We start from the raw sequence: 27,222 nt of genomic DNA, 5'->3' as shown, positions 1-27,222 counted from the left end.
ATTGCACAGTGAAAATGAGATTGTAGGATGCTGAGCATATAAGTTACTTGTAACTGCTGCTCATTAACTTTTAAACCAGGCCTTCCCCCATAACAAATTGGAATAGCTGGTGGCAGGTGGGTTTTAACTCTGAAAGTTAAGTACTGTTTCTTTTACAAGCAAGAAGTATATTCACGTCTAAATTCTTTTTTTAAAAAAAGTAAGGAACACAAATTTCTTAGTGAATTTGAATTTTTAATCCATCCAATTACTAGCTCTTTGAAAAACTTACTACGATGCTATAAGCTGGTTTTCTCACCTGTAAAGTGAACTGTTGTTTTAAGGATGAGCTGAGGAAAGCCTTGTGAGGCACTTAGGATTTGGCTGGCACGTATCTATCACATCTTAGCTGTATTTATCAGCTCTTCTTTAAGAACTTTAGTTCTTAAATAAAAAGAACAACAATAAACAAAGAAAGATACAAAGCAACAGGGATGCAGAGACCATAGATTTAGACATCCTGTTAATGATGATATTCTGATTATGCAGGTGAGCAAACTAAATCTTAGGAGAAATCATTCAGTTAAGACTCATGACTAACTAAACAGTAGAGCTGAGGTTTGATTCCACAGAGTCTGGTTCCAGATCTCAAACTCACTACCCTATGGCCTCTTTTCCTAAAACAGCACATATCTCTTTTAGAAGATTCTCTCTTGTATTGCAGTAAAAAAACTACAAAACCATGTTTCAGCTTGGCAAGAAGAATAATAAATGGGGACAATTGATTACCTTTGGTATTTGGTTAGTAGGATTAAAAAAAGAGTTAAGTCGTAAAAAATTATTTCCTGGTTTAGGTGATACTGAAACTTTTTCTTGTTTTCTAGGAGTGCTAGTTAATTAGCTGGTGTACTAACTAGTCAGCTGCTAATGCATAGTTATAGAAGTAATGTTTTATCAGACTATATTTTTCCAGTATATGGCATCTTTAAAGGGGGACTTCTATGAGAATGTCTAGCATGGCTGCAATGTAGTTAAAGTCAGGAGGTGATGTGTGTACGTCCTCGTATGTGTGGGGTTTTCTTCTCTCAGGAGTTCGGGGTGGACATTAGGGAAAATATAGTGAGCTTTATATCAACAAAGCAGTTTGGGGCGGTGCTCTCTGATTATAACATAGAAATAATTGTATTTTGTAAGTGGCATTTTTGTAGAAATGGCAGAACACCTAAATTAAGTAGCCCACTTACTTCATGTGATACTTAGAGTAAGAAATATCTAATAATGTAATCTCAAAGAAAGGAATAGTTATTTGATGTTATTAGAAATTATCATTGATTTTTTAACTTCTAAATCGGATTGTTTTTAAATTAGAGTAAATGTGTGGGAAATTAGCAATAGTATCGTGTTTTATGTCTTGAAGTACTGTTATTTCAGTTTTTTAAATCATGAATAATACTTATGAAATTATAATATTTTATTTCACACAGTATTTATCAGACCTCTTTATTTAGAATGACAGGGAATGAACTATAGTCTCTTCGCCTGTTTTTTTGGATAATATGAATAAATCTTTTAAAGAACTCTGTGCCTGTTGTAGCACATTCGGTCGGTGCTGGAGTATACAAAGGAGGACTTCCGCTCTAATTTCAGTTTGTATACACCGTTAGACTCTTCTGTGTGTGTGTGTGTGTGCAAATGCATGTACATACATATATCATATGCCTATGTAACGTGCACAGTAACTATACAGACATCACTTAAAAGTTAAAGTTAGAGCATATGCTAATGTTACTCTGAAACATACTTAACTCAATGTGCATATCTTTCCAAGTGAGTACATATAGAATTACTTAATTCAGTTTTTTGAATATTTTATTGTAAGGCTGTTTTTAGTTTATTCATTTACATGCTGACGGAGATGTAGATTAAGTTCTATTTTTTTCTATTATAAAGAATTCTACTAAGCCTTATAAGATAAGTATTATCTGCTCTGTTTTTGAGATGAAAGTAAGACACAAAGAGGTTATGTAACTTGCCCTAAGTTGCACAGCAAGTAAGAAGTGAAGCTGGTGTTAGAATCCTAGCAATCTAGTCCAGAATCCACAGTCTTAGATACTGCATTATGTTATTGTTTTCCTTCTGCCTATCTTTACTCTGTTTACTGAATTAGAATAAAAATTTAATGTATAAAATATATCTAATATTAAAACTCTCCCGAGGATAATTTAATATGCTGCCTTAAGGATATTGGAAACCTTAGGGTCACAAATTACACAGCTTTAATTTGGAGTTGTATCTACTATAGAAGTAAGAAGGTTTAAGCCATTGGCTCGCAAATGTTAATGTGCATACAAATCACTGGGAGTGGGGGATGATCTTGTTAAAATGTAAATTCTGATTCAGTAATCTGGGGTAAGGCCTGAGACTCTGCATTTCTAATAAGCTCCCAGTAATGCCAGTACTACTGATATACTTGTAAGTAGCAAAGGTTTAGGCAACTTATACTGACCTTTGGCAAATCTTGTTAGTTGTTTTATTGAATCAGTTTCTTATACCATTTTGTTTAGGATACCAATTTTCATAGGTTGTACACATTAAAGAAATAATGTGGGAGCTTTCTAGTAGTTTCATTTCTATGTCTGTAGCATTTAACATTGTTAGGAAAAATAAGTTGTGGCCTCTGTGGTACTAATGCACAGTACTTAAATAAATAACTGTAATCAGATTTATTTGTGTAATAAATATAGCTTACACACCTTTGTCACCATTTCCACTGTATCATTTTTAATGGAGGGAAACATAACATTTCTTTTCATTTTGAAGGCTGTAGCTGTAGTTGAACTACGAAGGTTGTTTTATCACTTATTTTGTTCTTTAGTAATAGTAAAAATATATTTTACACAGTTACAAAAATGAATTCCTCTTCAGTGCTGTCTGTCAGGCACTATATCAAGTGCTTAATTGGCATGATTTCATTTAATCATCATGAACTCCCTCATTTATTCATCATTTGTTAGCTCTTTGAGCACCTGCTCTGTTCTAGGAACCGTGCATACAGTGATGCGGCAAGTTTACACAGATTCTGCTGTCCTAGAACTTAGCGCATTGGGGGATGCTATACAGTAATCAAGCAACCATAGAAGTGTGATGGTTGTAAAGGATAAGTAATTAATTATAATATTTGCTATTGTCTCTACTCTTTGAACCATCAAGAGAATTCTGCTTTTGCCATCTAAGTTTCTCCCACCTGGCTTCCTCCCCTGCCCCACTCCAGGGAGAATTCTTTCTCTGTCAGCTGGATTCCTGAACTGTTTTGTTGCCAAATTGACCTAATGCATAGAGAGAGAGAAAACTTTAGAAGTAAAGATGAGCAGCTTTGTAGAAAGAAAAAGAACAGAGGTAGATGGAAATAATTTATAATAAAACTAAATTAAATTTTTAAAAAGAACAGCTGAGGGACACTTTACTAATTTAAAGGAGTAAATAATGTCTACTTTAAATGGGAGTCTTTTTAAAACCACTTTTATTTTACTAGCTGACACTTAGTAACTCATTTCAGTAAGTTACTTGAATGCTTCCATTTGCCCAACTTTGTGGTAGGAGGTGTAGAAAATCAGGGGCTACCAAAATAGGGTATAATCATGTCCCTACTCGAAAGACTGTTAGAGTTGTTGATGAGAAGATGTTGAAGGATTTAGAAGGTAATGCAGAACATAGGACATGGGACACCATGTGTGACCCCAGCAGTAAGCACATTCTGGGCTAATTAAGCATGCTTTTAGAGGAATGCTGTTTTTAAAAAGTATGTGATTGTCTCTTTTCTGGTAATAGTACTAAGTTATCTTTTCACTATTAACTTGATAGAAAATTCTTTCTGGTATTAATCAGATCTATATATTTGGCCTTTATATTACACTACATTGCTGTGATTTCCAAAACATTTTGATTTCCCTACTACTATTATAATTTTGGGCTGCATAGTACTGTTTTGAAGATTATTGTAAGAGACTTTAATTTCATTTCTGGATATTACAAGTAGCTCTATGCACCTGTTTTTCTATTAGAGGGAGAATCTGAAATTTTTTTTTAATTTTATCTTGGAAATTAGTTTATTCATTATGTTTAATTTTAGGAAATGGTGCTCTTGCAGAACATTCTGAAAATGTGCATATTTCAGGAGTGTCAACTGGTAAGTCATTTTTTGTAATGTTTAAATTTCATGCATGACTTCTGTGGTAAATATTGACAGCCACCTGGTATCTTATGAAGTGATATTTGGCTATAAAAATTATTACTGCTTTTTGCAGCATGTAATAAGGAATGAAGTAACTGGAACATGGAGAAATTCTCATAAGATAAAATTGATACTTGCATGCCCATGGATTGATTATATTTTTCCAAACGGACTGCATAATTATTTTTCCATACAAACACTGAGCCAAGAGAAAAGTTAGCTCAAGTTGAATTAGTGTTTTCTTTACATACAAAGTTATATGAAATGAAATTTATTAAAATGTAATTTTGAATGCTATTCCTAGCATTAGAGCCTTAGAAATTAAGCATTTTGCTTGATTTTTTAGATTAAAAATACTACTATGCATAAAACTGTAGTACTTGAGTGCACAATTTATATGTTATTAAAAAGCAACCCAACAACATATTTGTGTGCATGAAATTCAGAAACTTGTTGAGGTAAATGCATTTTTTCCACTCATCTAAGCTTTTATAACTTAATAATGATTTAAGGGCCCATAACTATTAAAATGTTCATTCTTAAATATGTAAAATAAAAGACAAGGAACTACTATATAGCATGGGGAAATATATTCAATATCTTGTAATAAACTGTAATGGAAAAGAATCTGAAAAAGAATATATATACATGTATACACACACACACACACACACACACACAATTGAATCACTTTGCTGTGTACCTGAAACTAACAAAACATTTTAAATCAACTACACTTCAATAAAAAAAAATTTTTTTTTCATTCTTGGGCAACTTCCACAACTTTGATACCAATTTTGCATTATCAACTACAATTACTAGGAGAGCAGAATCTTGAATTTTTTGCCTATATGGAAATTGAGTTTCTTACTATTATTTTATTATTTCCCTATATTCTTGATAAGTTTTGTGTGATTAAAATAATTGCACTTGGTATATTTGTCAATTTATTGATTGATTTCTTCATGTCTTCTTGGAATTTTTTGGTTATTTTTTTCTCATGAAGGAAAACTGAATGTTTTTCTCTTTTGTTTTATGTCTCATTTTATATTCAGAAAGTGAATAGACTTAACAAGTACTCTAAGAGTTAGTCTGTGCTAGGCCAAACAGATTGACGATCCTGGTTTCCTGAAAATGAAAAGCAGGCGCTTTTGCAGCCTGCGTTAATTCTTTTACAGTGTGTTTCCCCATTTTCATATGCTTTCAAATGGCATACAGTTGTGTACGTCAAGTTAAAAAAGGTTCGTTTACAGTTGATCTTAATTTTCTCCCTTTTTCTACTTTGGATAGCTAATGAAAATTATGATTACTTTTCCAAGTTGTAATTATGAAGTAAGAAGTTGTGTAGAAACATTTAATTTACACAGCTGAATAGTTACTGTCTAATTCAGTGATTTTCAGATTTTTTGTTCTCAGGACCCCTTTTAAGCTTTTAACAATATCAGGGACTGCTCAGGCTGCCATAACAAAATACCAAAGTCTGAGTGGCTTAAATAATAGATATTTATTTTCTCACAGTTCTAGAGGCTAGACCTCCAAGGTCAAGGCGCTGGTGGGATTGGTTTCTGGTCTGAAGACCTTTCTTCCTGACTCGCAGATGGTGCCTTCTCGCTGTGTCCTCACATGACCTTTCCTCTATGTGCACTCAGGGAGAGAGGCCTGTGGTGTCTCTTCCTCTTCTTGTAAGGACCCCAGTCCTACAGGAGTAGGGCCCCATCCTTATGAGTTACCTCCTTAAAGTCCCTAGCTTCCAAATACAGTCACATTGAGGGTTAGGCCTTCAACAAATGAGTGTGGGGAGGACACAATTCAGCTCCTAACAAGGACTTCAAAGAGTTTTTGTTTATGTAGGTTATAGCTACTGATAATTACTGTATTAGAAATTAAAACTGAGAAGTTGTTTAAAAACTTCTTAATTCATTTGCTAATGAAAGTAGTGTCTATTGCATGCTTACATCAATAACATAATTTTATTAAAAATGTATTTTCCAAAACAAAAACATCAATAAGAAGAATGGTATTGTTTTATAATTTTGCAAACCTTTTAAAGATTGGCTTAAAAGGAGATACCTGGATTCTCACATCTGTTTCTACACTCAGCCTTTTGTAACATATTGCTTTGTTTGACAATATGAAGACAATTCAGCCTCACACGGTTGTGTAATTTGAAAAGAGAGGAGTATTTCCATAGCCATTTTCAGATAATTGTGAATATTCTTCTTTGATACTGTACCAAAGCTCAGCAAGTGGTGGTTTCTTAAAGGTTAGTTGCAAGTAGGATCTGAAACCATATCAGTGAACATTTTGTTCTCTGTTTTACAAAAATCCAGTGGCCTTTCTTGCCCTTTAAATGGGTATTTTTTTCACCATGCATCATTTCGTAATATGAATTAGTTATTTGAAAATATTGGTTTGCTGAATTACGTGGATTTACAGGTTTATTTTCTCATAGTTCTGGAGGCTAGGAGTCTAAGATCAGGGTGTTAGCAGGGTTGGTTTCTTCTGAGGCACCTTTCTTTGGCTTGTAGATGGCAGTCTTCTACCTGTTATCTTCACATGGTCTTCCCTCTGTGTGTATCTGCGTCCTGATCTCTCCCCATTAGGACACCAGGCATATTGGATTAGGGCTCACCCATATGACCTCACTGTAATTTAGTTAGCTCTTTAAAGATCCTGTCTCCAAATCCAGTCACATTCTGAGGTACTGGCAGTTAGGACTTTAACATAGGAGTATTGGGGTTGACACAGTTCAGCCCGTAACAAAATGAGTGTTTTAATTAAATGTATTTATGTGTCAATAAATTACTTAATTTCAGAGCTCAGTTAAACCTTATTTATGCCTTACTGTTTTTCTGAAGGTTGGTCTTATAAAATCTTTCTTCTGTGGAGAGAGAAGAATAACATGAAGTCTATTCCAGTCGTACCATTAAAAATATAAATGAATGCTCTCTCAAAAGGTGCTTTTGGATATACAGATTCATTGCAATTTTTCTTTATTTAGTCAATGTGGAACTGTAGAAGGTGCAATGCTTGATACAGTATAAGCCTTCTGAATTCCTTGCATCCCCAGTTGAAATGAGAGAGTCCTTTCAGTGCTAGTATAAATGGAAAATTAGCTTTTGGAAGAATCTCTAAACGTAGGACTTGCTTTCTCTTGAGACCAGCGAGCAACACGAGTGCCTCTGCTACTTTATTTGACAGTGCTCAGTGCCTTAGCTCATTCATTCTTTGTATTCTGGAAATTTTAATGACATTTTAGAAAGAATTTTAACTTACATGCAGTAGTATTTTCAGATAATTTGTGGTCCAAATCAGGACATTTTGAAAGCAAAAGGGTATACTGTTTTTAGTAATGCTGATACCACAGGCAAAACCAGAGCTATCCTGGACAGTTTGGGAGGCAGAGCCACCCTATCTGTAGCAAATTAAATTCATTCAGCATGTATTAAACACCTGATGTGAACCTTGTGCCAAGAAGGGTGGGAGTTAGCAGTAAGTAAAATAGTACTGCCACAGGAACTTACCATTTAATGGAGAAAGTAGACATGTGAAAAGTGCCCCTGTAATGTGGCCTTAATGTAGTAAATCGTATGGTAAATAATGGCCACGTTAAGTTGGATCATGAATTTATTTAAAAGGCCTCGTTACAATGTCTGGTGTGTAGTAAATGACTTCGTATTTTTGTTACTTTATTTAATTGTGAGTAGTACTAAGTACTTAGTTTTGTTTATTCATGTAATTTTTATGGGAATTAACAATTTTTGCTCGATAGTATAGTTTGGGTTCTTACGCTTAAGGTAATATGTTTCTGTTTCTAACGTTCTAGTCATTTTCATCCTCCTCCTCAAATCTTTGCTTAGAGATATGTTTTTGTCCTTTTGCTGGTTCTTATGCTATAGGAATTGTCATAAGACAATGTAAATTATCAAAAAGTATACATCTAGTGGTTGTATAATGGAAAAGAATGATTGGATAAAGTATTCTTTTTTATATATTTTTTCTTTAGAACTTTTCATGGTTTGGAAATTAAAATCTGCTTTCATTTATAAAATAGAGAAAGGAGAAAAGACAAATGGTATTTTTGTAAATCTAATAATATGTGAAAATCATGAAATTATATCATAGAAACTGCAAGTAATATAATTGTATATATGAGACAATAGGAAGGCTATTTTAATGTTCTTTTTAAAAATGTCTAGATTAAATGCCTCATGTTCTTTGTTAAATGTCTAAATATGTAAAATAGCTAATGTATTGCTCATCTGCTACATAGAATGAAACTTTTTTAGATCAGACATTGAACAAATATTTTTGATTTTTAATATGTATCCACTTTAATTGAATTTTCTCTATAATCTATATTTGGGTCAGAGTAATTCTAGATGTAATAACCTATAATGGAAAAGAATCTGAAAAAGAATAGATATATTCATATACACACATGTATAACTGAATCACTCTGCTGGATACCTGAAACTAACACAACGTTGTAAATCAGCTATACTTCAATTTTTTTAAAAAAGTGTAATTCTAGGGCTTCCCTGGTGGCGCAGTGGTTGAGAGTCCGCCTGCCGATGCAGGGGACACGGGTTCGTGCCTCGGTCCGGGAAGATCCCACATGCCGCGGAGCGGCTGGGTCCGTGAGCCATGGCCGCTGAGCCTGCGCGTCCGGAGCCTGTGCTCCGCAACGGGAGAGGCCACAACAGTGAGAGGCCTGTGTACCGCAAAAAAAAAAAAAAAAGTGTAATTCTAGATATAATTTGATTATTTCCTCATTACTCTTGATTACTTCCAAATCAGTTTTTTACTTATTTTTACAGATTCTGTTTATGCATTATACAAGTTTCATTAAATGTTTAGAAAAATTGGAAAAAGAGCAAAAAGATTACGAAAATCACCCATTAACCCTGCATTCTTAGTATAATTAATAATATTATAATTACTTCATTTGTACTTTTTCTGTGCATACCTTAAAGGTAATTGTATATGCATTTGGATTGTAACTAATTTTATCTCCTGCCTTTTCTACTTAACATTTTATAGAATATATTTTTTACATAGTTATTTTAATGCCTGTATAAAATTTCCATCCTGTGGCTATATTGTAATGTTCTTAAACGTATCAATGGATTCTTTTCCAATGGGTTCTCCCTAGTCTGGATCATGTTGCAAGGAACATATTAATATATATTTAGCCCTTTTTTAATTTCTGAGATTATAGCCCTTTTTTAATCTCTGAGATTATTTCTTTAGCATAGATTTCTAGAATTGGAATTACTGTATCAAACGTCATAAATAATGTAGTGACTCTAGAAACCTTTTGTCAAATTGCCTTCAAAAAGGATTGTATTGATCTACACAGCTATCTGCAAGGTATGAGAGCACTTACACTGCATATAATCATGTTTTTCCGGTTTAACTGTTTTCTTACTATGTTTCTATTAAAGTCCCAACCATTTATTTTCCCCAGACTGTTCAGAAATGTAACTGTTTATTTCTCTTTTTGATTCATGGCCTGGAGTTGTGACATTGCAAAGAATAAAAGAATAGGATTGGCTTTCATGGTTAGGCAAAAACTACCCTGAAATTCAAAAAAGATTTTCTGGTTGCTAGTAGGAACAGGTGTTGGGGCATGTGCTTTCTCGACTAGAAAGTGTTTATGTGTGAAGTTTAACACATTATTCCCAATTCACCAGTGATACAGCTGCTAAATGTTCGTACCTCATAACATCCGCAGCTAAAAGCTCTACCTGAGGTTAGCCTGATCTTGAGTCTACTTTACATTTGACTTCAAATCTTTTGTCAGGCAAGGCTGAAATTTCTGAGTGTGGAGAAAGAGAGTTATCTGCTTGGGAAGTTTCTTTCTTAATCCTTGTTCGTATTAACTGAATTAACAGAGTATAGAAAATAGTAGTTGTTAGGCGTTGTTCTTCCTATGTTCTGTCAGAATTTTTATTTCATCAAAATCACCCTTTCTTGCTTTTGCGTTTTTTCATTTTATAGTTCCTATTCTAGTACTCAAAGGCCTAGCACACTGCTGGTCCTATAAGCCTTTTTAAACTAATAATTTAGTTGTGGCCTTTTAAAGTAGGAGATATTATTTTCTAAATTGCAGTAGTTTGCTTACAGATTGTTTAGCAACATTTTACGGAAGTGTGGAGCACTATAGTAAAATGGCTTTTGTTTTAACCACAGTTAAATAATCGTACGGTCATTTGAACTTTCTGTGGAAGAACATCTAGTCTGGTAATACTTTTATTATCCTAGAATTTTCAGATCTTCCAAACAAAAAGTCTGAAAGGAAATGAAGCTTAAACTATAATTATTTGATAGCAGTTTACAGCTTTTTTTTAATATAGAAAAGTTGCATGAATAAAGCAGCAGGTGCAAGTGGCCCTTTGTACCTTTCCTGTTATTTTAATGTTATTTTCAATTATTCAGTTAAATACCTGGACCTCTTGCTACGCTTATGAAAAAGAATTTCACCAGTTCTTTTGTCCAATACAGTGTCTTTTATCCATGTTTCAAATGGAGAGGAAAAAAAGAAAGCTTATATGTTTTAGGGTTTTTAGGATTTTAGAATATAAAAATAGAACTTATTGTGAACCCAAGAAACTGTCCTTCAAATGAAGAAAGTGAGTGGAGAATACAAGACAGTACATTTTTTTAAGAAACCAGCAACTCATTAGTTTAGGGAACTATTAACTTTTAAAGGCATTGCCTGCCTTCAGAGTTTATTTTTGAGACACTTCAGCTTTTGGAGTAAAGCATTCCCTGTAATTTTTAGAAAAGAAAGTAATGGTAGTATTATATAGTACTATAGTATATAGTATTATAATGTTTATATATTATAAATGTTTGTTATGTATTATACTTTTATATGTAACATTATATGCTATATAATTAAATATTGTTTATAACATTTTATTATACAATAATATATTTTATGTGAAGCATTTACATAGCCATAACATTTCATATGTTGTCACATATTTACTGAACAATTACATATTTATAGCAAGATTGTTATATCTTATAATTGTTTATTACTATAATAAACAATAAATAAACCCAACAGCAGAACATTAAATGTACCAGGACCATAGACAGAACAGGTTGTAATGTGACAGAAGTGTGCGATGCTTAGATGGTAGAAGTGAAGTTTATCTGCTCAAGTGAGTGGGCCAGATCCATTGAAGGTAAAAAACAAGTTGCATTCAAACATTTGACATTTTCTTTTCCATTCTTTAACTTCGAGAATAAACCTTTTTTCACTTTGAGAATAATTCTTCAGTGTGAGATCATGTTAATTTTTTGTACTTTTGCTAAGGCATAGATTTAAAGATACTATGCATCTATTGTGCAAAAGCCAGTCACTTAGCAGGTAGGCAAACTGAAGTTTGGTTTTCAAGTTGACTAACAGACCAATACAGGTTAGGGGGTGATTTGATCTTAAGCTGCAGTGATAGAGATACAGTATCCAGAACAAAGTCCATCATAGTTCTTTACTCCTCCCTAACACAGTCTGATATTAGGTTTGTTTCTGGGTATCACTCTTGACAGAAGACACCAAGACTGGAACACTCTCAGAAGAAGATGTGAGTATACCAAAAACTATATCAAGGCTGATAGAAATGACTGAGAAAACTGTGAACTCCAAGGCCAATTTATCTTTGCTCATGTGCTGATTCTGCCTTACTATGTTTCCAGCAAGAATCACAGTAAACTTCAGAAATTAATAGTTTTTCCCATTCAGGAGATAGAAGTCGTAGTTTGCTTAGCATTTCGTTCACCCGGAGTGCTTAAATTTAGAAAATGTAAGTAACATATCAATCGTTTTTATGCTCTTACAGGAAAAAAATTGCCCTTTTATGTCCTTCTAAAAAAAGATAGAAAAGGTTGAATCTTCTGTATTCATTTTATCTTATGCTTTGCTAGCAAAATTCAAAATTATTCTTGCCCTTAGAAATTTTAGGATAAAGCTAGTTAGCTAGTTCCACTAAGAGTACTCTTCTGATCTTACTCATATTGTGCTGTGACCCTGTTAGAACTAAAACTGTTTTTTCTATTTTTCCTTCTATCTTTTTCCATATTTTGTACCTATCTTGACTTTTTAAAATATATATTATTTTACTGCCAGGTAGCCTCTGATTATTATTTGTTTGTTCTGGACATTAGTGAGCTTTAAGAAAGCAAGGAATTACCTGCCTTGAATAGAGTTGAGGACCAAGTGAATATTTTGGTCCTTAAAAAAATCACTAAAAATAATAGGAATAAAGATATTGCTGTGTTCATTCTTAAGTATCTGTACTAATACAGAGGAATGAATATCCATTTAATATTCATTCTGGATATAGGATTTCCTGGATATAGGATATCCTGCTTGCCATAGAAATGTATGATTTCTGGAAATAAGTCTGCAAGTAATGAAAGAGTCTGCAGAGTGTGAGTGATAAATTAATATAAAGTTTTCTGCTTGCACTGATTTTTAACTTTTATTTAGTTTTTAATTTAAAAAAAATTTTTAACATCTTTATTGGAGTATAATTGCTTTACAATGGTGTGTTAGTTTCTGCTGTATAACAAAGTGAATCAGCTATACATATACATACATCCCCATATCTCCTCCCTCTTGCGTCTCCCTCCCACCCTCCCTATCCCACCCCTCGAGGTGGACACAAAGCACCAGGCTGATCTCCCTGTGCTATGCGGCTGCTTCCTACTAGCTATCTATTTTACGTTTGGTAGTGTATATATGTCCATGTCACTCACTTCGTCCCAGCTGACCCTTCCCCTCCCCGTGTCCTCAAGTCCATTCTCTACGTCTGTGTCTTTATTCCTGTCCTGCCCCTAGGTTCTTCAGAACCATTTTTTTTTATATTCCATATATATGTGTTAGCATATGGTATTTGTTTTTCTCTTTCTGACTAACTTCACTATGTATGACAAATTCCATCCACCTCACTACAAATAACTCAATTTCGTTTCTTTTTATGTCTGAGTAATATTCCATTGTATATATGTGCCACATCTTCTTTATCCATTCATCTGTCGATGGACACTTACCTTGCTTCCATGTCCTGGCTATTGTAAATAGAGCTGCAATGAACATTGTGGTACATGACTTTTTTGAATTATGGTTTTCTCAAGATATATACCCAATAGTGGGATTGCTGGGTCGTATAGTAGTTCTATTTTTAGTTTTCTGAAGAACCTCCATACTGTTCATAGTGGCTGTATCAATTTACCTTCAACACCAACAGTGCAAGAGGGTTCCCTCTTTTCCACACGCTCTCCAACATTTATTGTTTGTAGATTTTTTTTTTTTTTTTTTTTTTTTTTTGCGGTATGCGGGCCTCTCACTGTTGCGGCCTCTCCCATTGCAGAGCACAGGCTCCGGGCGCGCAGACTTAGTGGCCATGGCTCACGGGCCCAGCCGCTCCGTGGCATATGGGATCTTCCTGGACCGGGGCACGAACCCGTGTCCCCTGCATCGGCAGGTGGACTCTCAACCACTGCGCCACCAGGGAAGCTCTGTAGTTTCCTTGATGATGGCCATTCTGACTGATGTGAGGTGATACCTCATTGTGGTTTTGATTTGCATTTCTTTAATGATTACTGATGTTGAGCATCCTTTCATGTGTTTGCTGGCAATCTGTATATCTTTGGAGAAATGTCTGTTTAGGTCTTCTGCCCTTTTTTGGATTGGGCTGTTTGTTTTTTTGATATTGAGCTGCATGAGCTGCTTGTATATTTTGGAGATTAATCCTTTGTCACTTGCTTTGTTTGCAAATATTTTCTCCCATTCTGAGGGTTGTCTTTTTGCTTCCCTGGTGGTGCAGTGGTTAAGAATCCGCCTGCCAATGCAGGGGACACGGGTTTGAGCCCTGGTCTGGGAAGATCCCACATGCTGTGGAGCAACTAAGCCTGGGCGCCACAGCTACTGAGGCTGCGCTCTAGAGACTGCGAGCCACAATTACTGAGCCTGTGTGCCACAACTACTGAAGCCCGCGCACCTAGAACCTGTACTCTGCAACAAAGAGAAGCCACTGCCAAGAGAAGCCCGCACACCTCAACGAAGAGTAAACCCTGCTCGTCACAAGTAGAGAGAGCCCACGTGCAGCCAAAAATAAAAATAAATAAAATAAATAATTTTAAAAAATACTGTATATGCTTTCCTTTGCTGTGCAAAAGCTTTGAAGTTTCATTAGGTCCCATTTGTTTATTTTTGTTTTTATTTCCATTTCTCTAGGAGGTGGGTCAAAAAGGATCTTGCTGTGATTTATGTCATATAGTGTTCTGCGTATGTTTTCCTCTAAGAGTTCTATACTGTCTGGACTGACATTTAGGTCTTTAATCCATTTTGAGTTTATTTTTGTGTATGGTGTTAGGGAGTGTTCTAATTTCATTCTTTTACATGTAGCTGTCCAGTTTTCCCAGCACCACTTATTGAAGAGGCTGTCCTTTCTCCACTGTACATTCCTGCCTCCTTTATCAAAGATAAGGTGACCATATTTGCGTGGGTTTATCTTTGGGCTTTCTGTCCTGTTCCATTGATCTATATTTCTGTTTTTGTGCCAGTACCATATTGTCTTGATTACTGTAGCTTTGTAGTATAGTCTGAAGTCAGAGAGCCTGATTCCTCCAGCTCCATTTTTCTTTCTCAAGATTGCTTTGGCTATTTGGGGGCTTTTGTGTTTCCATACAAAATGTGAAATTTTTTGTTCTAGATCTGTGAAAAATGCCATTGGTGGTTTGATAGGGATTGCATTGAATCTGTAGATCGTTTTGGGTAGTATAATGATTTTCACAGTGTTGATTCTTCCAATCCAAGAACGTGGATCTCTCCATCTGTTTGTATCATCTTTAATTTCTTTCATCAGTGTCTTATAGCTTTCTGCATACTGGTGTTTTGGCTCCTCCGGTAGGTTTATACCTAGGTATTTTATTCTTTTTGTTACAGTGGTAAATGGGAGTGTGTCCATAATTTCTCTTTCAGATTTTTCATCATTAGTGTATAGGAATGCAAGAGATTTCTGTGCATTAATTTTGTGTCCTGAAACTTTACCAAATTCATTGATTAGCTCTAGTTTTCTGGTAGCATCTTTAGGATTCTCTATGTGTAGTATCATGTCATCTGCAAACAGTGACAATTTTACTTCTTCTTTTCCGATTTGGATTCCTTTTGTTTCTTTTTCTTCTCTGCTATGGCTAAAACTTCCAAAACTATGTTGAGTAATAGTGGTGAGAGTGGGCAACCTTGTCTTTTTCCTGGTCTTAGTGGAATTGCTTTCAGTTTTTCACCATTGAGAATGATGCTGGCTGTGGGTTTCTCATATATGGCCTTTATTATGTTGAGGTAAGTTCCCTCTGTGCCTACTTTCTGGAGGGTTTTTATCATAAATGGGTGTTGAATATTGTCGAAAGCTTTTTCTGCATCTTTTGAGATGATCATATGGTTTTTCTCCTTCAATTTGTTAATATGGTTTATCACATTAATTAATCACATTGATCACATTGCATATATTGAAGAATCCTTGCATTCCTGGGATAAACCCCACTTAATCATGGTATATGATCCTTTTAATATGCTGTTGAATTCTGTTTGCTAGTATTTTGTTGAGGATTTTTGCATCTATGTTCATCAGTGATATTGGCCTGTAGTTTTCTTTTTTTGTGGCATCTTTGTCTGGTTTTGGTATCAGGGTGATGGTGGCCTCATAGAATGAGTTTGGGAGTGTTCCCCCCTCTGCTATATTTCGGAAGAGTTTGAGAAGGATAGGCGTTAGCTCTTCTCTAAATGTTTGATAGAATTGGCCTGTGAGGCCATCTGTTCCTGGGCTTTTGTTTGTTGGAAGAGTTTTAATCACAGTTTCAGTTTCAGTGCTTGTGATTGGTCTGTTTATATTTTCTGTTTCTTCCTGGTTCAGTCTCGGAAGGTGGTGCTTTTCTAAGAATTTGTCCATTTCTTCCAGGTTGTCCACCATTTTATTGGCATAGAGTTGCTTGTAGTAATCTCTTATGACCCTTTGTATTTCTGCATTGTAAGTTGTTACTTCTCCTTTTTCATTTCTAATTCTATTGATTGGAGTCTTCCTTTTTTTCTTGATGAGTCTGGCTAATGGTTTATCAATTTTGTTTATCTTCTCAAAGAACCAGCTTTTAGTTTTATTGATCTTTGCTCTCATTTCCTTCATTTCTTTTTATTTCTGATCAGATCTTTATGATTTCTTTCCTTCTGCTAACTTTGGGGTTTTTTAAATTCTTTCTCTAATTGCTTTTAGTGTAAGATTAGGTTGTTTATTTGAGATATGTCTTGTTTCTTGAGGTACGATTGTATTGCTATAAACTTCCCTCTTAGAACTGCTTTTGCTGCAATCCCATAGTTTTTTGGGTCGTCATGTTTTCATTGTCATTTGTTTCTAGTATTTTTTTATTTCCTCTTTGATATCTTCAGTGATCTCTTGGTTATTTAGTAGTGTATTGTTTAGCCTCCATGTGTTTGTATTTTTTACAGATCTTTTCCTGTAATTGATATCTAGTCTCATAGCGTTGTGGTCAGAAAAGATACTTGATACAATTTCAGTTTTCTTAAATTTACCAAGGCTTGATTTGTGACCCAAGATATGATCTATCCTGGAGAATGTTCCATGAGCGCTTGAGAAGAAAGTGTTATCTGCTGTTTTTGGATGGAATGTCCTATAAATATCAATTAAGTCCATCTTGTTTAGTGTATCATTTAAAGCTTGTGTTTCCTTATTTATTTTCATTTTGGATGATCTGTCCATTGGTGAAGGTGGGGTGTTAATGTCCCCTACTATGAAAGTGTTACTGTCGATTTCCCCTTTTATGTCTGTTAGTAATTACCTTATGTATTGAGGTGCTCCTATGTTGGGTGCATAAATATTTACAATTGTTATATCTTCTTCTTGGATTGATCCCTTGATCATTACGTAGTGTCCTTCTTTGTCTCTTGTAATAGTCTTTATTTTAAAGTCTGCTTTGTCTGATATGAGAATTGAGAATTGCTATTCCTGCTTTCTTTTGATTTCCATTTGCATGGAATATCTTTTTCCATCCCCTAACTTTCAGTCCATATGTGTCCCTAGGTCTGAAGTGGGTCTCTTGTAGACAGCATATGTACAGGTCTTGTTTTTTATCCATTCAGCCAGTCTGTGTCTTTTGGTGAGAGCATTTAGTCCATTTACATTAAAGGTAGTTATCGATATGTATGTACCTATTACCATTTTCTTAATTGTTCTGGGTTTGTTATTGTAAGTCTTTCCCTTCTCTAGTGTTTCCTGCCTTGAGAAGTTCCTTTAGCATTTGTTGTAGAGCTGGTTTGTTGGTGCTGAATTATCTTAGCTTTTGCATATCTGTAAAGGTTTTAATTTCTCCATCAAATCTGAATGAGATCCTTGCTGGGTAGAGTAATCTTGGTTGTAGGTTTTTCCCTTTCATCACTTTAAAATATGTCCTGCCACTCCCTTCTGGCTTGCAGAGTTTCTGCTGAAAGATCAGCTGTTAACCTTATCTGGATTCACTTGTATGTTAATTGTTGCTTTCCCTTGCTGCTTTTAATATTTTTTCTGTGTATTTAATTTTTGACAGTTTGATTAATATGTGTCTTGGCGTTTCTCCTTGGATTTATCCTGTATGGGACTCTCTGTGCTTCCTGGAGTTGATTATTTCCTTTCCCATATTAGGGAAGTTTTCAACTATAATCTCTTCAAATATTTTCTCAGTCCCTTTTTTTTTCTTTTCTCCTGGGACCCCTATAATTCGAATGTTGGTGTGTTTAATGTTGTCCCAGAGGTCTCTGAGATTGTCCTCAATTCTTTTCATTCTTTTTTCTTTATTCTGCTCTGTGGTAGTTATTTCCACTATTTTATCTTCCAGGTCACTTATCTGTTCTTCTGCCTCATTTTTTCTGCTATTGATTCCTTCTAGAGAATTTTAAATTTCATTAATTGTGTTGTTCATCATTGTTTGTTTCATCTTTAGTTCTTCTAGGTCCTTGTGAAACGTTTCTTGTATTTTCTCCATTCTATTTCAAAGATTTTGGATCATCTTTACTATCATTGCTGTGAATTCTTTTTCAGGTAGACTGCCTATTTCATCTTCATTTGTTTGGTCTGGTTGGTTTTTACCTTGCTCCTTCATCTGCTGTGTATTTCTCTGACTTCTCATTTTGCTTAACTTACTGTGTTTGGGGTCTCCTTTTTGCAGGCTGCAGGTTCGTAGTTCCCATTGTTTTTGTTGTCTGTCCCCAGTGGCTAAGGTTGGTTCAGTGGGTTGTGTAGGCTTCCTGGTGGAGGGGACTGATGCCTGTGTTCTGGTGGATGAGGCTGGGTCTTGTCTTTCTGGTGGGCAGGTCCACATCTGGTGGTGTGTTTTGGGGTGTCTGTGACCTTATTATGATTTTAGGCAGCCTCTCTGCTAAGGGTGGGGTTGCGTTCCTGTCTTGCTAGTTGTTTGGCATAGGGTGTCCAGCACTGTAGCTTGCTGGTCGTTGAGTGGAGCTGGGTCTTAGCATTGAGATGCAGATCTCTGGGAGAGCTTTTGCCATTTGATGTGGAGCCGGGAGGTCTCTGGTGGACCAATGTCCAGCACTCGGCTCTCCCACCTCAGAGGCTCAGGTCTGACACCCAGCCAGAGCATCAAGACCCTGTCAGCCACACAACTCAGAAGAAAAGGGAGAAAAAGAAAGAAAGAAAGAATAAAATACAGTTATTAAAATAGAAAAAAATTAGTAAAAAGAAAACAGTAATTAAAAAAAGAGAAAGAAGAGAGCAGCGAAACCAAAAAGCAGATCCACCAATGATAACAAATGCTAAAAACTACACTAAAAAAAAAACAACGGACAGTCAGTACCCTAGGACAAATGGCAAAAGCATAGCTGTACAGACAAAATCACACAAAGAAGTGTACACATACACACTCACAAAAAGAGAAAAAGGAAGAAAAAGTATATAAATATAAAATTAAAAGAAGAGAGCAACCAAATCAATAAACAAATCTACCAATGCTAATAAGCTCTAAATACTAAACTAAGATAGACGTAAAACCAGAAACAAATTAGATACAGAAAGCAAACCCCAAGTCTACAGTTGCTCCCAAAGTCCACTGCCTCAATTTTGGGATGATTCGTTGTCTATTCATGTATTCCACAGATGCAGGGTACATCAAGTTGATTGTGGAGATTTTATCCACTGCTCCTGAGGCTGAGAGATTTCCCTTTCTCTTCTTTGAGATTTCCCTTTCTCTTCTTTGCTCGCACAGCTCCTGGGGTTCAGCTGTGGATTTGGACCCGCCTCTGTGTGTAGGTCGCCTGAGGGCATCTGTTCCCGCCCAGACAGGACGGGGTTACAGGAGCAGCTGATTAAGGGCCTCTGGCTCACTCAGGCCGCAGGGGAGGAAGGGGTATGGAATGCGGGGCAGAGGCTGGTGTGACGTTGCAACAGCCTGAGTGCAGTCAGTTCTCCCAGGGAAGTTGTCCCTGGATCACGGGACCCTGGCAGTGGCGGGCTGCACAGGCTCTCGGGAGGGGAGGTGTGGATAGTGACGTGTGCTCGCACACAGGCTTCTTGGTGGCTGCAGGAGCAGCCTTAGCGTCTCATGCCTGTCTCTGGGGTCCACGCTGAAAGCTGTGGCTTGCACCCATCTCTGGAGCTCGTTTAGGTGGTGCTCTGAATCCCCTCTCCTCGAGCACCCCAAAACAATGGTCTCTTGCCTCTTAGCCTGGTCCAGACTTTTTCCTGGACTCCCTCCCGGCTAGCCGTGGCGCAGTAACCCCCTTCAGGCTGTGTTCACGCTACCAACTCCAGTCCTCTCCCTGGGATCCAACCGAAGCCCGAGCCTCAGCTCCCAGCCCCCGCCCACCCCGGTGGGTGAGCAGACAAGCCTCTCGGGCTGGTGAGTGCCGGTCGGCACCGATCCTCTGTGCAGGAATCTCTCCACTTTGCCCTCTGCACCCCTGTTGCTGTGCTCTCCTCCGTAGCTCCAAAGTTTACGCCCCCCCCCCCCGCCACCGCCCATGAAGGGGCTTCCTAGTGTGTGGAAACTTTTCCTACTTCACAGCTCCCTCTCAGAGGTGCAGGTCTCATCCCTATTCTTTTGTCTCTCTTTTTCCTTTTCTCTTTTGCCCTACCCAGGTACGTGGGGAGTTTCTTGCCTTTTGGGAGGTCTGAGGTCTTCTGTCAGTGTTCAGTAGGTTTCAGTAGGAGTTGTTCCACATGTAGGTGTAGTTTTGATGTGTTTGTGGGGAGGAAGGTGATCTCCACGTCTTACTCCTCCGCCATCTTGAAGGTGCCCCCTGATTCTTACCTTTTAAATGATAATTAAAAGCTTTCTCATCTTAGACTAGTAAATATTGCTGTTAGAGTGCTACTACTTATTTCCCTAAAAAGAAAAGTTCAGTTTGCTGACTTCTTGAAAAAATTAAAATGAAATTTGGAGTAATTCTCAGGGATAGTATCACGTCCAACCTCTCTCTCCTTCCAGCTCAGTCCATCCTTAGTGTGTTGACTGTTCTGACATTTCCATTATGACAGCTCAGGTATTAAAGGAGTCAAAGAAATCAAGATGCTAAGTGCGAGCAACAAACCCAGTCAAGGGCTTCCCTGGTGGTGCAGTGGTTGAGAGTCCGCCTGCCAATGCAGGGGACGCGGGTTCGTGCCCGGGTCCGGGAAGATCCCACATGCCGCGGAGCGGCTGGGCCCGTGAGCCATGGCCGCTGAGCCTGCGCGTCCGGAGCCTGTGCTCTGCAACGGGAGAGGCCACAACAGTGAGAGGCCCACATACCGCCAAAAAAAAAAAAAAAGCCCAGTCAAGTTGCAAGAAGGGGATTTTCAAACTGAAGAAGTTTCTTCCTGGCCAGGACTTCTTTGGTTCCCTGTTGAGTTGAGGGCTGAGCTGTGTCATACGGGGCACAGCCTGCCAAAGGACCACTCTTGTACTTCCACGTCATTCATCTTGCAGATTCTGATACTCACTTGGTACTTGCCCTGTGTTGTCAGTGACCCACGGCCTTCATACTAAGTATGCTTGCTTTGTAAACTCTGACCAATCTGTCCAGTATTAAGTATCTTTAAGAACACAACCACTTTTCATTAATCACCCAGCCTTCTCTACTTTCCTCTTCTCTGTTTCTCTTTCCTTTGAAATAGCTCCCTCAGCATTCACTGCATACCCTTATTGCTTCTATTCTGCCCCATTCCCTAATCAGCTAACCTATAGTTAATGTATATATGTACGTTTTATTATTAAAAAGTTCTAGAATCCTGTTTACAAAGTCATTTTTTTAATTCCAAAGAGACTAAGAAGCAGTTTCTTCCTGCCTGCAGTCCCCATATAGATTTGTAGCAAATAGGAATCAGTCTTTAGAAGCTTTAAATGTAAGGATACCCTCTTTCTCTGTGTTATCATAGATCCTATACCTTTTCTCTCCACATTAATATAGGACCAAGACATTTTTTACCAAAACAGACCGTTTTTATCTTTGTTGAAATTCTGTTGAGGCAGCTTTCCGCCCACCCCCTGATAATTATTCCAGGTGTCATAGGGAGCTCCCTAGTGGGCAGTAGTGTGTCTTAGTGGTTAAGGGTGCAGCTCGAAGCCTACTGCCTGTGGTCCAATCCCAGCTGTGACACTTTTCTGACCTTAGGAACATAACTTCTCTGTGCCTCCATTTTTTCCTCATTGGTTAAATAGGACTAATAATAATAAGAATTAAATGCGAAAAGACACAAGAAAAGGAAGTGCCTGATAGGCAATAACATTATCATCAGCCATGGGACCCACAGACCTGACCACACACGCCTCATTTTGAGTATACTCATGGGCCTTGAACTTGTGAACCATAAGCTTCTGACTTGCAACAAAAATCTCATCTTCAGCACTGTGCACCATACTTAGCCATAAGTTTTCAAACTGGTGCCCTTCTAAATTGGTGTCTGCTTTCCATACTAATCATCTAACTATACATTTTAATTTTCCCATGTCTCGGTGCCTTTTATTGCTTACATAGGCACAGCATTTGCCATTTATTGCTCGATTCACTTATTACCCTCAGACTCATTCGTACTCTCATCCCACATGGCTGTCCAACAGTCACCATTTGCTCACTAATTTATTATTTTGAAGATGGTATTTTATTAATTTCATTTATTTCCGTTGGAATCAAACCCTTCTTATTCGTATTTTCAGCATGTGGAATTGCTTTTGTATTTAACAGCCAAAATGGAGTTAGTATTTATAAAACACTCTATACTCTGAAAAACGAGATGGCCAAATGATAGTGACCACGGTTGACTATAAATGCTGTCCTTCGCTTGTGAACAGGGTGAGCATGCTTTTGTTTCATACTGGAACTGTCATAAAGTAAAATTTTACAAGTAGTGGAGCTTCTATATTTGCTTCTTAGCTGATCTCTTTGCCTCACCAGTTTCCCTTCCCACAGGTTACAGTTCAGCAAAGTAATCTTCACAGAATATTTGTATCATATCACTTCTTTTAGCAGTAGCCTATCTTGCCTTAACTGGTATCTATAGAATTGAGTCATTAAATTCTTTTAATTTGGAATGTGCTCTTTTTACTTCTTTTCAATGAAGGAAATACTATGTTAAAAGTCGAGTAAACTTGACTTACATAATGCAGGCCCAAATGTAGGACTTATTTTTTCTGTTTAATAATACCCCATGCCCTATGATGCATTGCTTTAAATTACTTTATGCATTACATCATTTAGGATCATATTGTCTTGTATGTTCTCATACCTGTTTATGTTTCTTGGATTCAGTTAGTAAGCATAAATCATTTTTACGAAACTTCAATGTCCATGAGAGCATTAATTTTCTTCATTCTCTTCTTTTGTGCCCTTTTTTTTTTTTTTTTTTTTTTTTTTTTTGCGATACGCAGGCCTCTCACTGCTGTGGCCTCTCCCGTTGCGGAGCACAGGCTCCGGACACGCAGGCTCAGCGGCCATGGTTCACGGGCCCAGCCGCTCCGCAGCATGTGGGATCTTCCTGGACCGGGGCACGAACCCGTGTCCCCTGCATCGGCAGGGGGACTCTCAACCACTGCGCCACCAGGGAAGCCCCTCTTAGCCCCTCTTTTGTGCTTTTCGTATTGTATCTTATGTACTTAAGGTGGTCAGTAAACATAGCTGATTTTTACTTACATTTCAGTTTTGTGGTTTGTTAAAACCAAAGGCACAAAGATTTCAGGTCCCTTTTAGCCATAAAGTGCCAACAACCCTTGTCGGTTTTGAAAAGAAACCCAATTCTTCATGTGTGGAACAGGAAATTGTACTTTTTCTTTTAAAAGTAGCTCATTTCTAACCATAAATTTCCTTGCGTGCCTCTTTTTTTCAAGCTTTAAAAACCATGAAATCTCAAATTGAAGGGCAGTTTATTCGACGTTACTTTGAAGTTACCCTCTTCTCTCCCATGTAGCCTCTAAAGGAGGGGTCGTTGGACCAGTTTATATTTTTTAAATGGTTGCTTTAAAGATAATAGGTATGATGGACTAATCTAGTTTTAAAACCATAGTTATTTGCTTTTCTGTGGGACTATTGCACAAGTATCAGAATAAACATGAAGAAGTCTTGAGTGTTTCTCAATCAGTTTTATCCTATTTTCTAAACTATACAGTGGGATCTTTGTGTTTTAAACCCGGAAATTGTCAAAATCTTATTAAGAACTCCATCAGAGAATCTCTACCTATTTATTCTTCAGTTAATTCTCCTTTTCTTCATTGAGAACATACATGGTAAATTTAAAACTGTATATATTTAGTTTAGCTTTTTAGTGCATTTTAACCAGTAGCATTGTAATAATGCCATTTTCTTTTATTTTTCATTCCAGATGTCCTGTACACTAGATTCACTACAAATGAAACAGGCTTTTGGGGACTAATCAGATAACCTAATCACTGCATTCTCCTGTGAAGGAGTCTCTATCCAAGTTGAAAGTTGCTACCTTTTTTGAATGAATGTTTAGAACTCTTTTAATTTGGGAGCTTCTGTTTCTGGAGTTATGGGAAATTTATCAAAAGTAGAGTTACATATCATCATCATCATCCAAAATACATGAGCATTTGTTTATATCGAAAGATACTGACTAAAGTAAATTAAATAGATTTTTTTTTGGTAGATATTTGTGTTCTGAGAACAAAAAGTTGATACTGGTTATTAAGTGATATATTAAGGAAGCAAAATGAACAAAGACTAAAATATAGTCATTCCTGCCATAATGCCATGTGTGTGTTCCTGGAAAATCTCACATTCTGCAAAAGTGAACACGAAACTAACAGGGCTTATGAGAAAGGTAGTGTTGGTACAGATTGCTTCCAGCTGTGTAACTTTTTAAGTATAGCCCTACCAAGTAAAATATCGATCCAGATGGCAGCACAGATATCTTCTGACGTTTACACCTAGACCCAGTCCATACTTTGCAGCCATGTACTCTGGAGTTCATACTTCCTCCTTGAAGATATTTGCTTCTAGTGGAGACCAGTTTAATCAAAACTAAAAACATAATTCGGAGATACCCTTCATCAATTAAGGTGTTTTATTTTATTTTGATAGTGGGGAAAGGTGTTCACATCTCCGTCTATACTTGCAGCCTCCCAAGCTAGCTTAATATAAAGGAAAGTCAAGTAATTCTTTAAACCAGTAAAAGTAACCACTTCTTGCAGTAAAGGAAGGTGCTTCTGTAGGGGTTTTCTCCTGCCCCTGGTTACTTCAAATCATTAATATGCTGGGAATAAGATCTTTCACAACTTTGCATTATACTGAGAAGATTCCTCTATTTGCCAATTACATATAAACTAACTCTATTGAAGAAATAACCAGACAGTAGCTATTGATAAAATAACTATGTGTAAACAATAGAGAAGATACGGCTAGAATAAATGGAGGTAAGAGAAGGTCAGGTTTGGTACATCCTAAATTGGAGTATAGTCAAAATCTAGAAAGATGAGGTTCAAACTAGCAGAACCAAATAAAAATTTTCTTTAGAGCAAAAAGAAATTCATTCCATAAAGCAATGTTTTGTGAGTATGTATCCCAACCCATGTCAGATAACCAGTTAATTGTGGCATAATTTCCCATTCTTTCAAGAGTGTAATGGTGCCCAGCACATATTAAATGAACAATCACTGCCCTCTTTCCCATTTAGCCTGAACACTGCCTTAGCAATCATCTCAGTACCTCATTCCAGGCATTACTGCCAACCAATCTGATTCGGCATATCTTGTGACGTTATTTATTAACAACTTGCTGTAATCCAAGCAGTGTGCTAATTCCTTTACCAAAATAATTGTATTTAATTCTTGCAGCACTCTATGTGGTAGGCAGTTTTTTGAGGAAGTGGATGCTTAAGTATTATCAAACTGATTGCGGGGCTTCCCTGGTGGCGCAGTGGTTGAGAGTCCCCCTGCCGATGCAGGGGACACGGGTTCGTGCCCCGGTCCAGGAAGATCCCACATGCCGCGGAGCAGCTAGGCCCATGAGCCGTGGCCGCTGAGCCTGCGCGTCTGGAGCCTGTGCTCTGCAACGGGAGAGGCCACAACAGTGAGAGACCCATGTACCGCAAAAAAACAAAAAAAAACTGATTGCAATAATAAGTCACCTCAAATCCTTTATGGAAAAGGGTATAATATGAAATGAATAATAGTATAAATATAACAAAATAAGAAAACAGTGAAATTACAGTTGATGGTAGATACTTAAGCTGAAGTGTTATTATAAGTTGGGAATGGGAAATCATTATGAGATACTGAAATAATGGAAAAGTAGAGGACTCAGAAAGCCAGTTGGAAGATTGGGGCAGATATATAGGAGAAAAAGCAAGCCTTGATTTAAGAGGTGGTGAAGGCAGCCTCAGGTTCTGACTTTGAGATTTCTAGTTTTAGCTGCTGTGAGCTTTATTTCCTGTGCTTAAAAAATCCTTGAGATTGCTTGTGGTATTCTTAAAGTAAGTTTCCTTTTTACTTGAATTAGGTGAAATGACTATTCCTTTTGCCAAATATGATGGCTAAGATAATAACGGTTCAGAATATAGAATAAAGAGAAGGATTTGAGAAACACGCAGTTCTGATCATGTTGAATTTGAGGTTGGAATGTCCAGTGGGCCCTTGATTGTGCAAAATCTCTGGGTTAAAGATTTTTCAATTCATGAACTATAGATCATAGTGGAAATGTAGGAGTGAATGAGATCTTCCATAGAGAGTGAGAAGAGTAGAAGGCTTGGGCATGAACCATGTACACCAGTACATCAGGAGCTCTCTGAAGAAGAAGGATCTAGTGCTAGAGAACTAACACTGAGTAGTCTGAGTTAGAAGAACCAGAAGAGTGATGTCAGCAAAGTCAAGGTAGTACAGTATCAAGAGGAAAAAATTCACTGCCAGGTGCTCTGGAGAGATCAGGTACCATTGGGAGTGAGGGTACATTTGATTTGGTGGTGAGCTCAGTGATGGCCTTTGCTTGCTAACACAGTTCTTAAGGGGTAAAGGTAAGAATTGGAAGTGTGATCTCAGTGGGTCAAAGAGAAAATGCGAAGTGATGAAATGCGAAAAAAATGTATCAGTGCATCCTGATAAGTATCAGAAATCTAGTGGAAATATATTATGATGATGAGGGGGGCCATAATTTAGGGCTGAAATAGACCGTAGAGATATCCAAACAGCAACTCCTTATTTTAACACATGAGGAAACCAAGTCTTGAAAAGGTTTAGTCGTTTATTCTGTGGCAAAGCTAATAGTGGCAGATAGAACAGATGGCATCTAGGTCTCCTGATTCCAAATCTGCCAGTATATGTAGGCAAACTCTAAGCTCAAAAGGGAGGGAAATTTTTTTATGATTTTTAATGTTGATCACACTGAGCATTTGGATTTATTCTTTCTCATATATAAAAGGGAATAAGTTATGGTTCTGCTAGAGTATCTTAATCTACATGCCCAATGTATTAATATTGTACGTATAAAAATGTTGATAAAAAGCCACTGGCTG

General features: G+C 37.0%; 1 protein-coding gene across 2 annotated transcripts in view; it reads left to right on the top strand.

The window, feature by feature from the left end:
- The window catches only part of LRP12 (LDL receptor related protein 12), an 84,107-nt gene that overhangs the window by 35,080 nt on the left and 21,805 nt on the right, over positions 1-27,222 (top strand). The window contains exon 2 of one of the 2 annotated variants that reach the window (XM_059995049.1): positions 4,109-4,165. The exons of the other annotated variant lie outside the window; for it this stretch is intronic. Within the exon in view, the coding sequence (XP_059851032.1) occupies positions 4,109-4,165 (57 nt within the window). The remainder of the gene's footprint in view (positions 1-4,108; positions 4,166-27,222) is intronic. 2 annotated transcript variants of the gene reach the window in all.

Source organism: Delphinus delphis, chromosome 17 (assembly GCF_949987515.2).
Source record: "Delphinus delphis chromosome 17, mDelDel1.2, whole genome shotgun sequence".
In the NCBI taxonomy this organism is placed as follows: Eukaryota; Metazoa; Chordata; class Mammalia; order Artiodactyla; family Delphinidae; genus Delphinus; species Delphinus delphis.
This window is presented reverse-complemented; position numbering and strand designations above follow the sequence as displayed.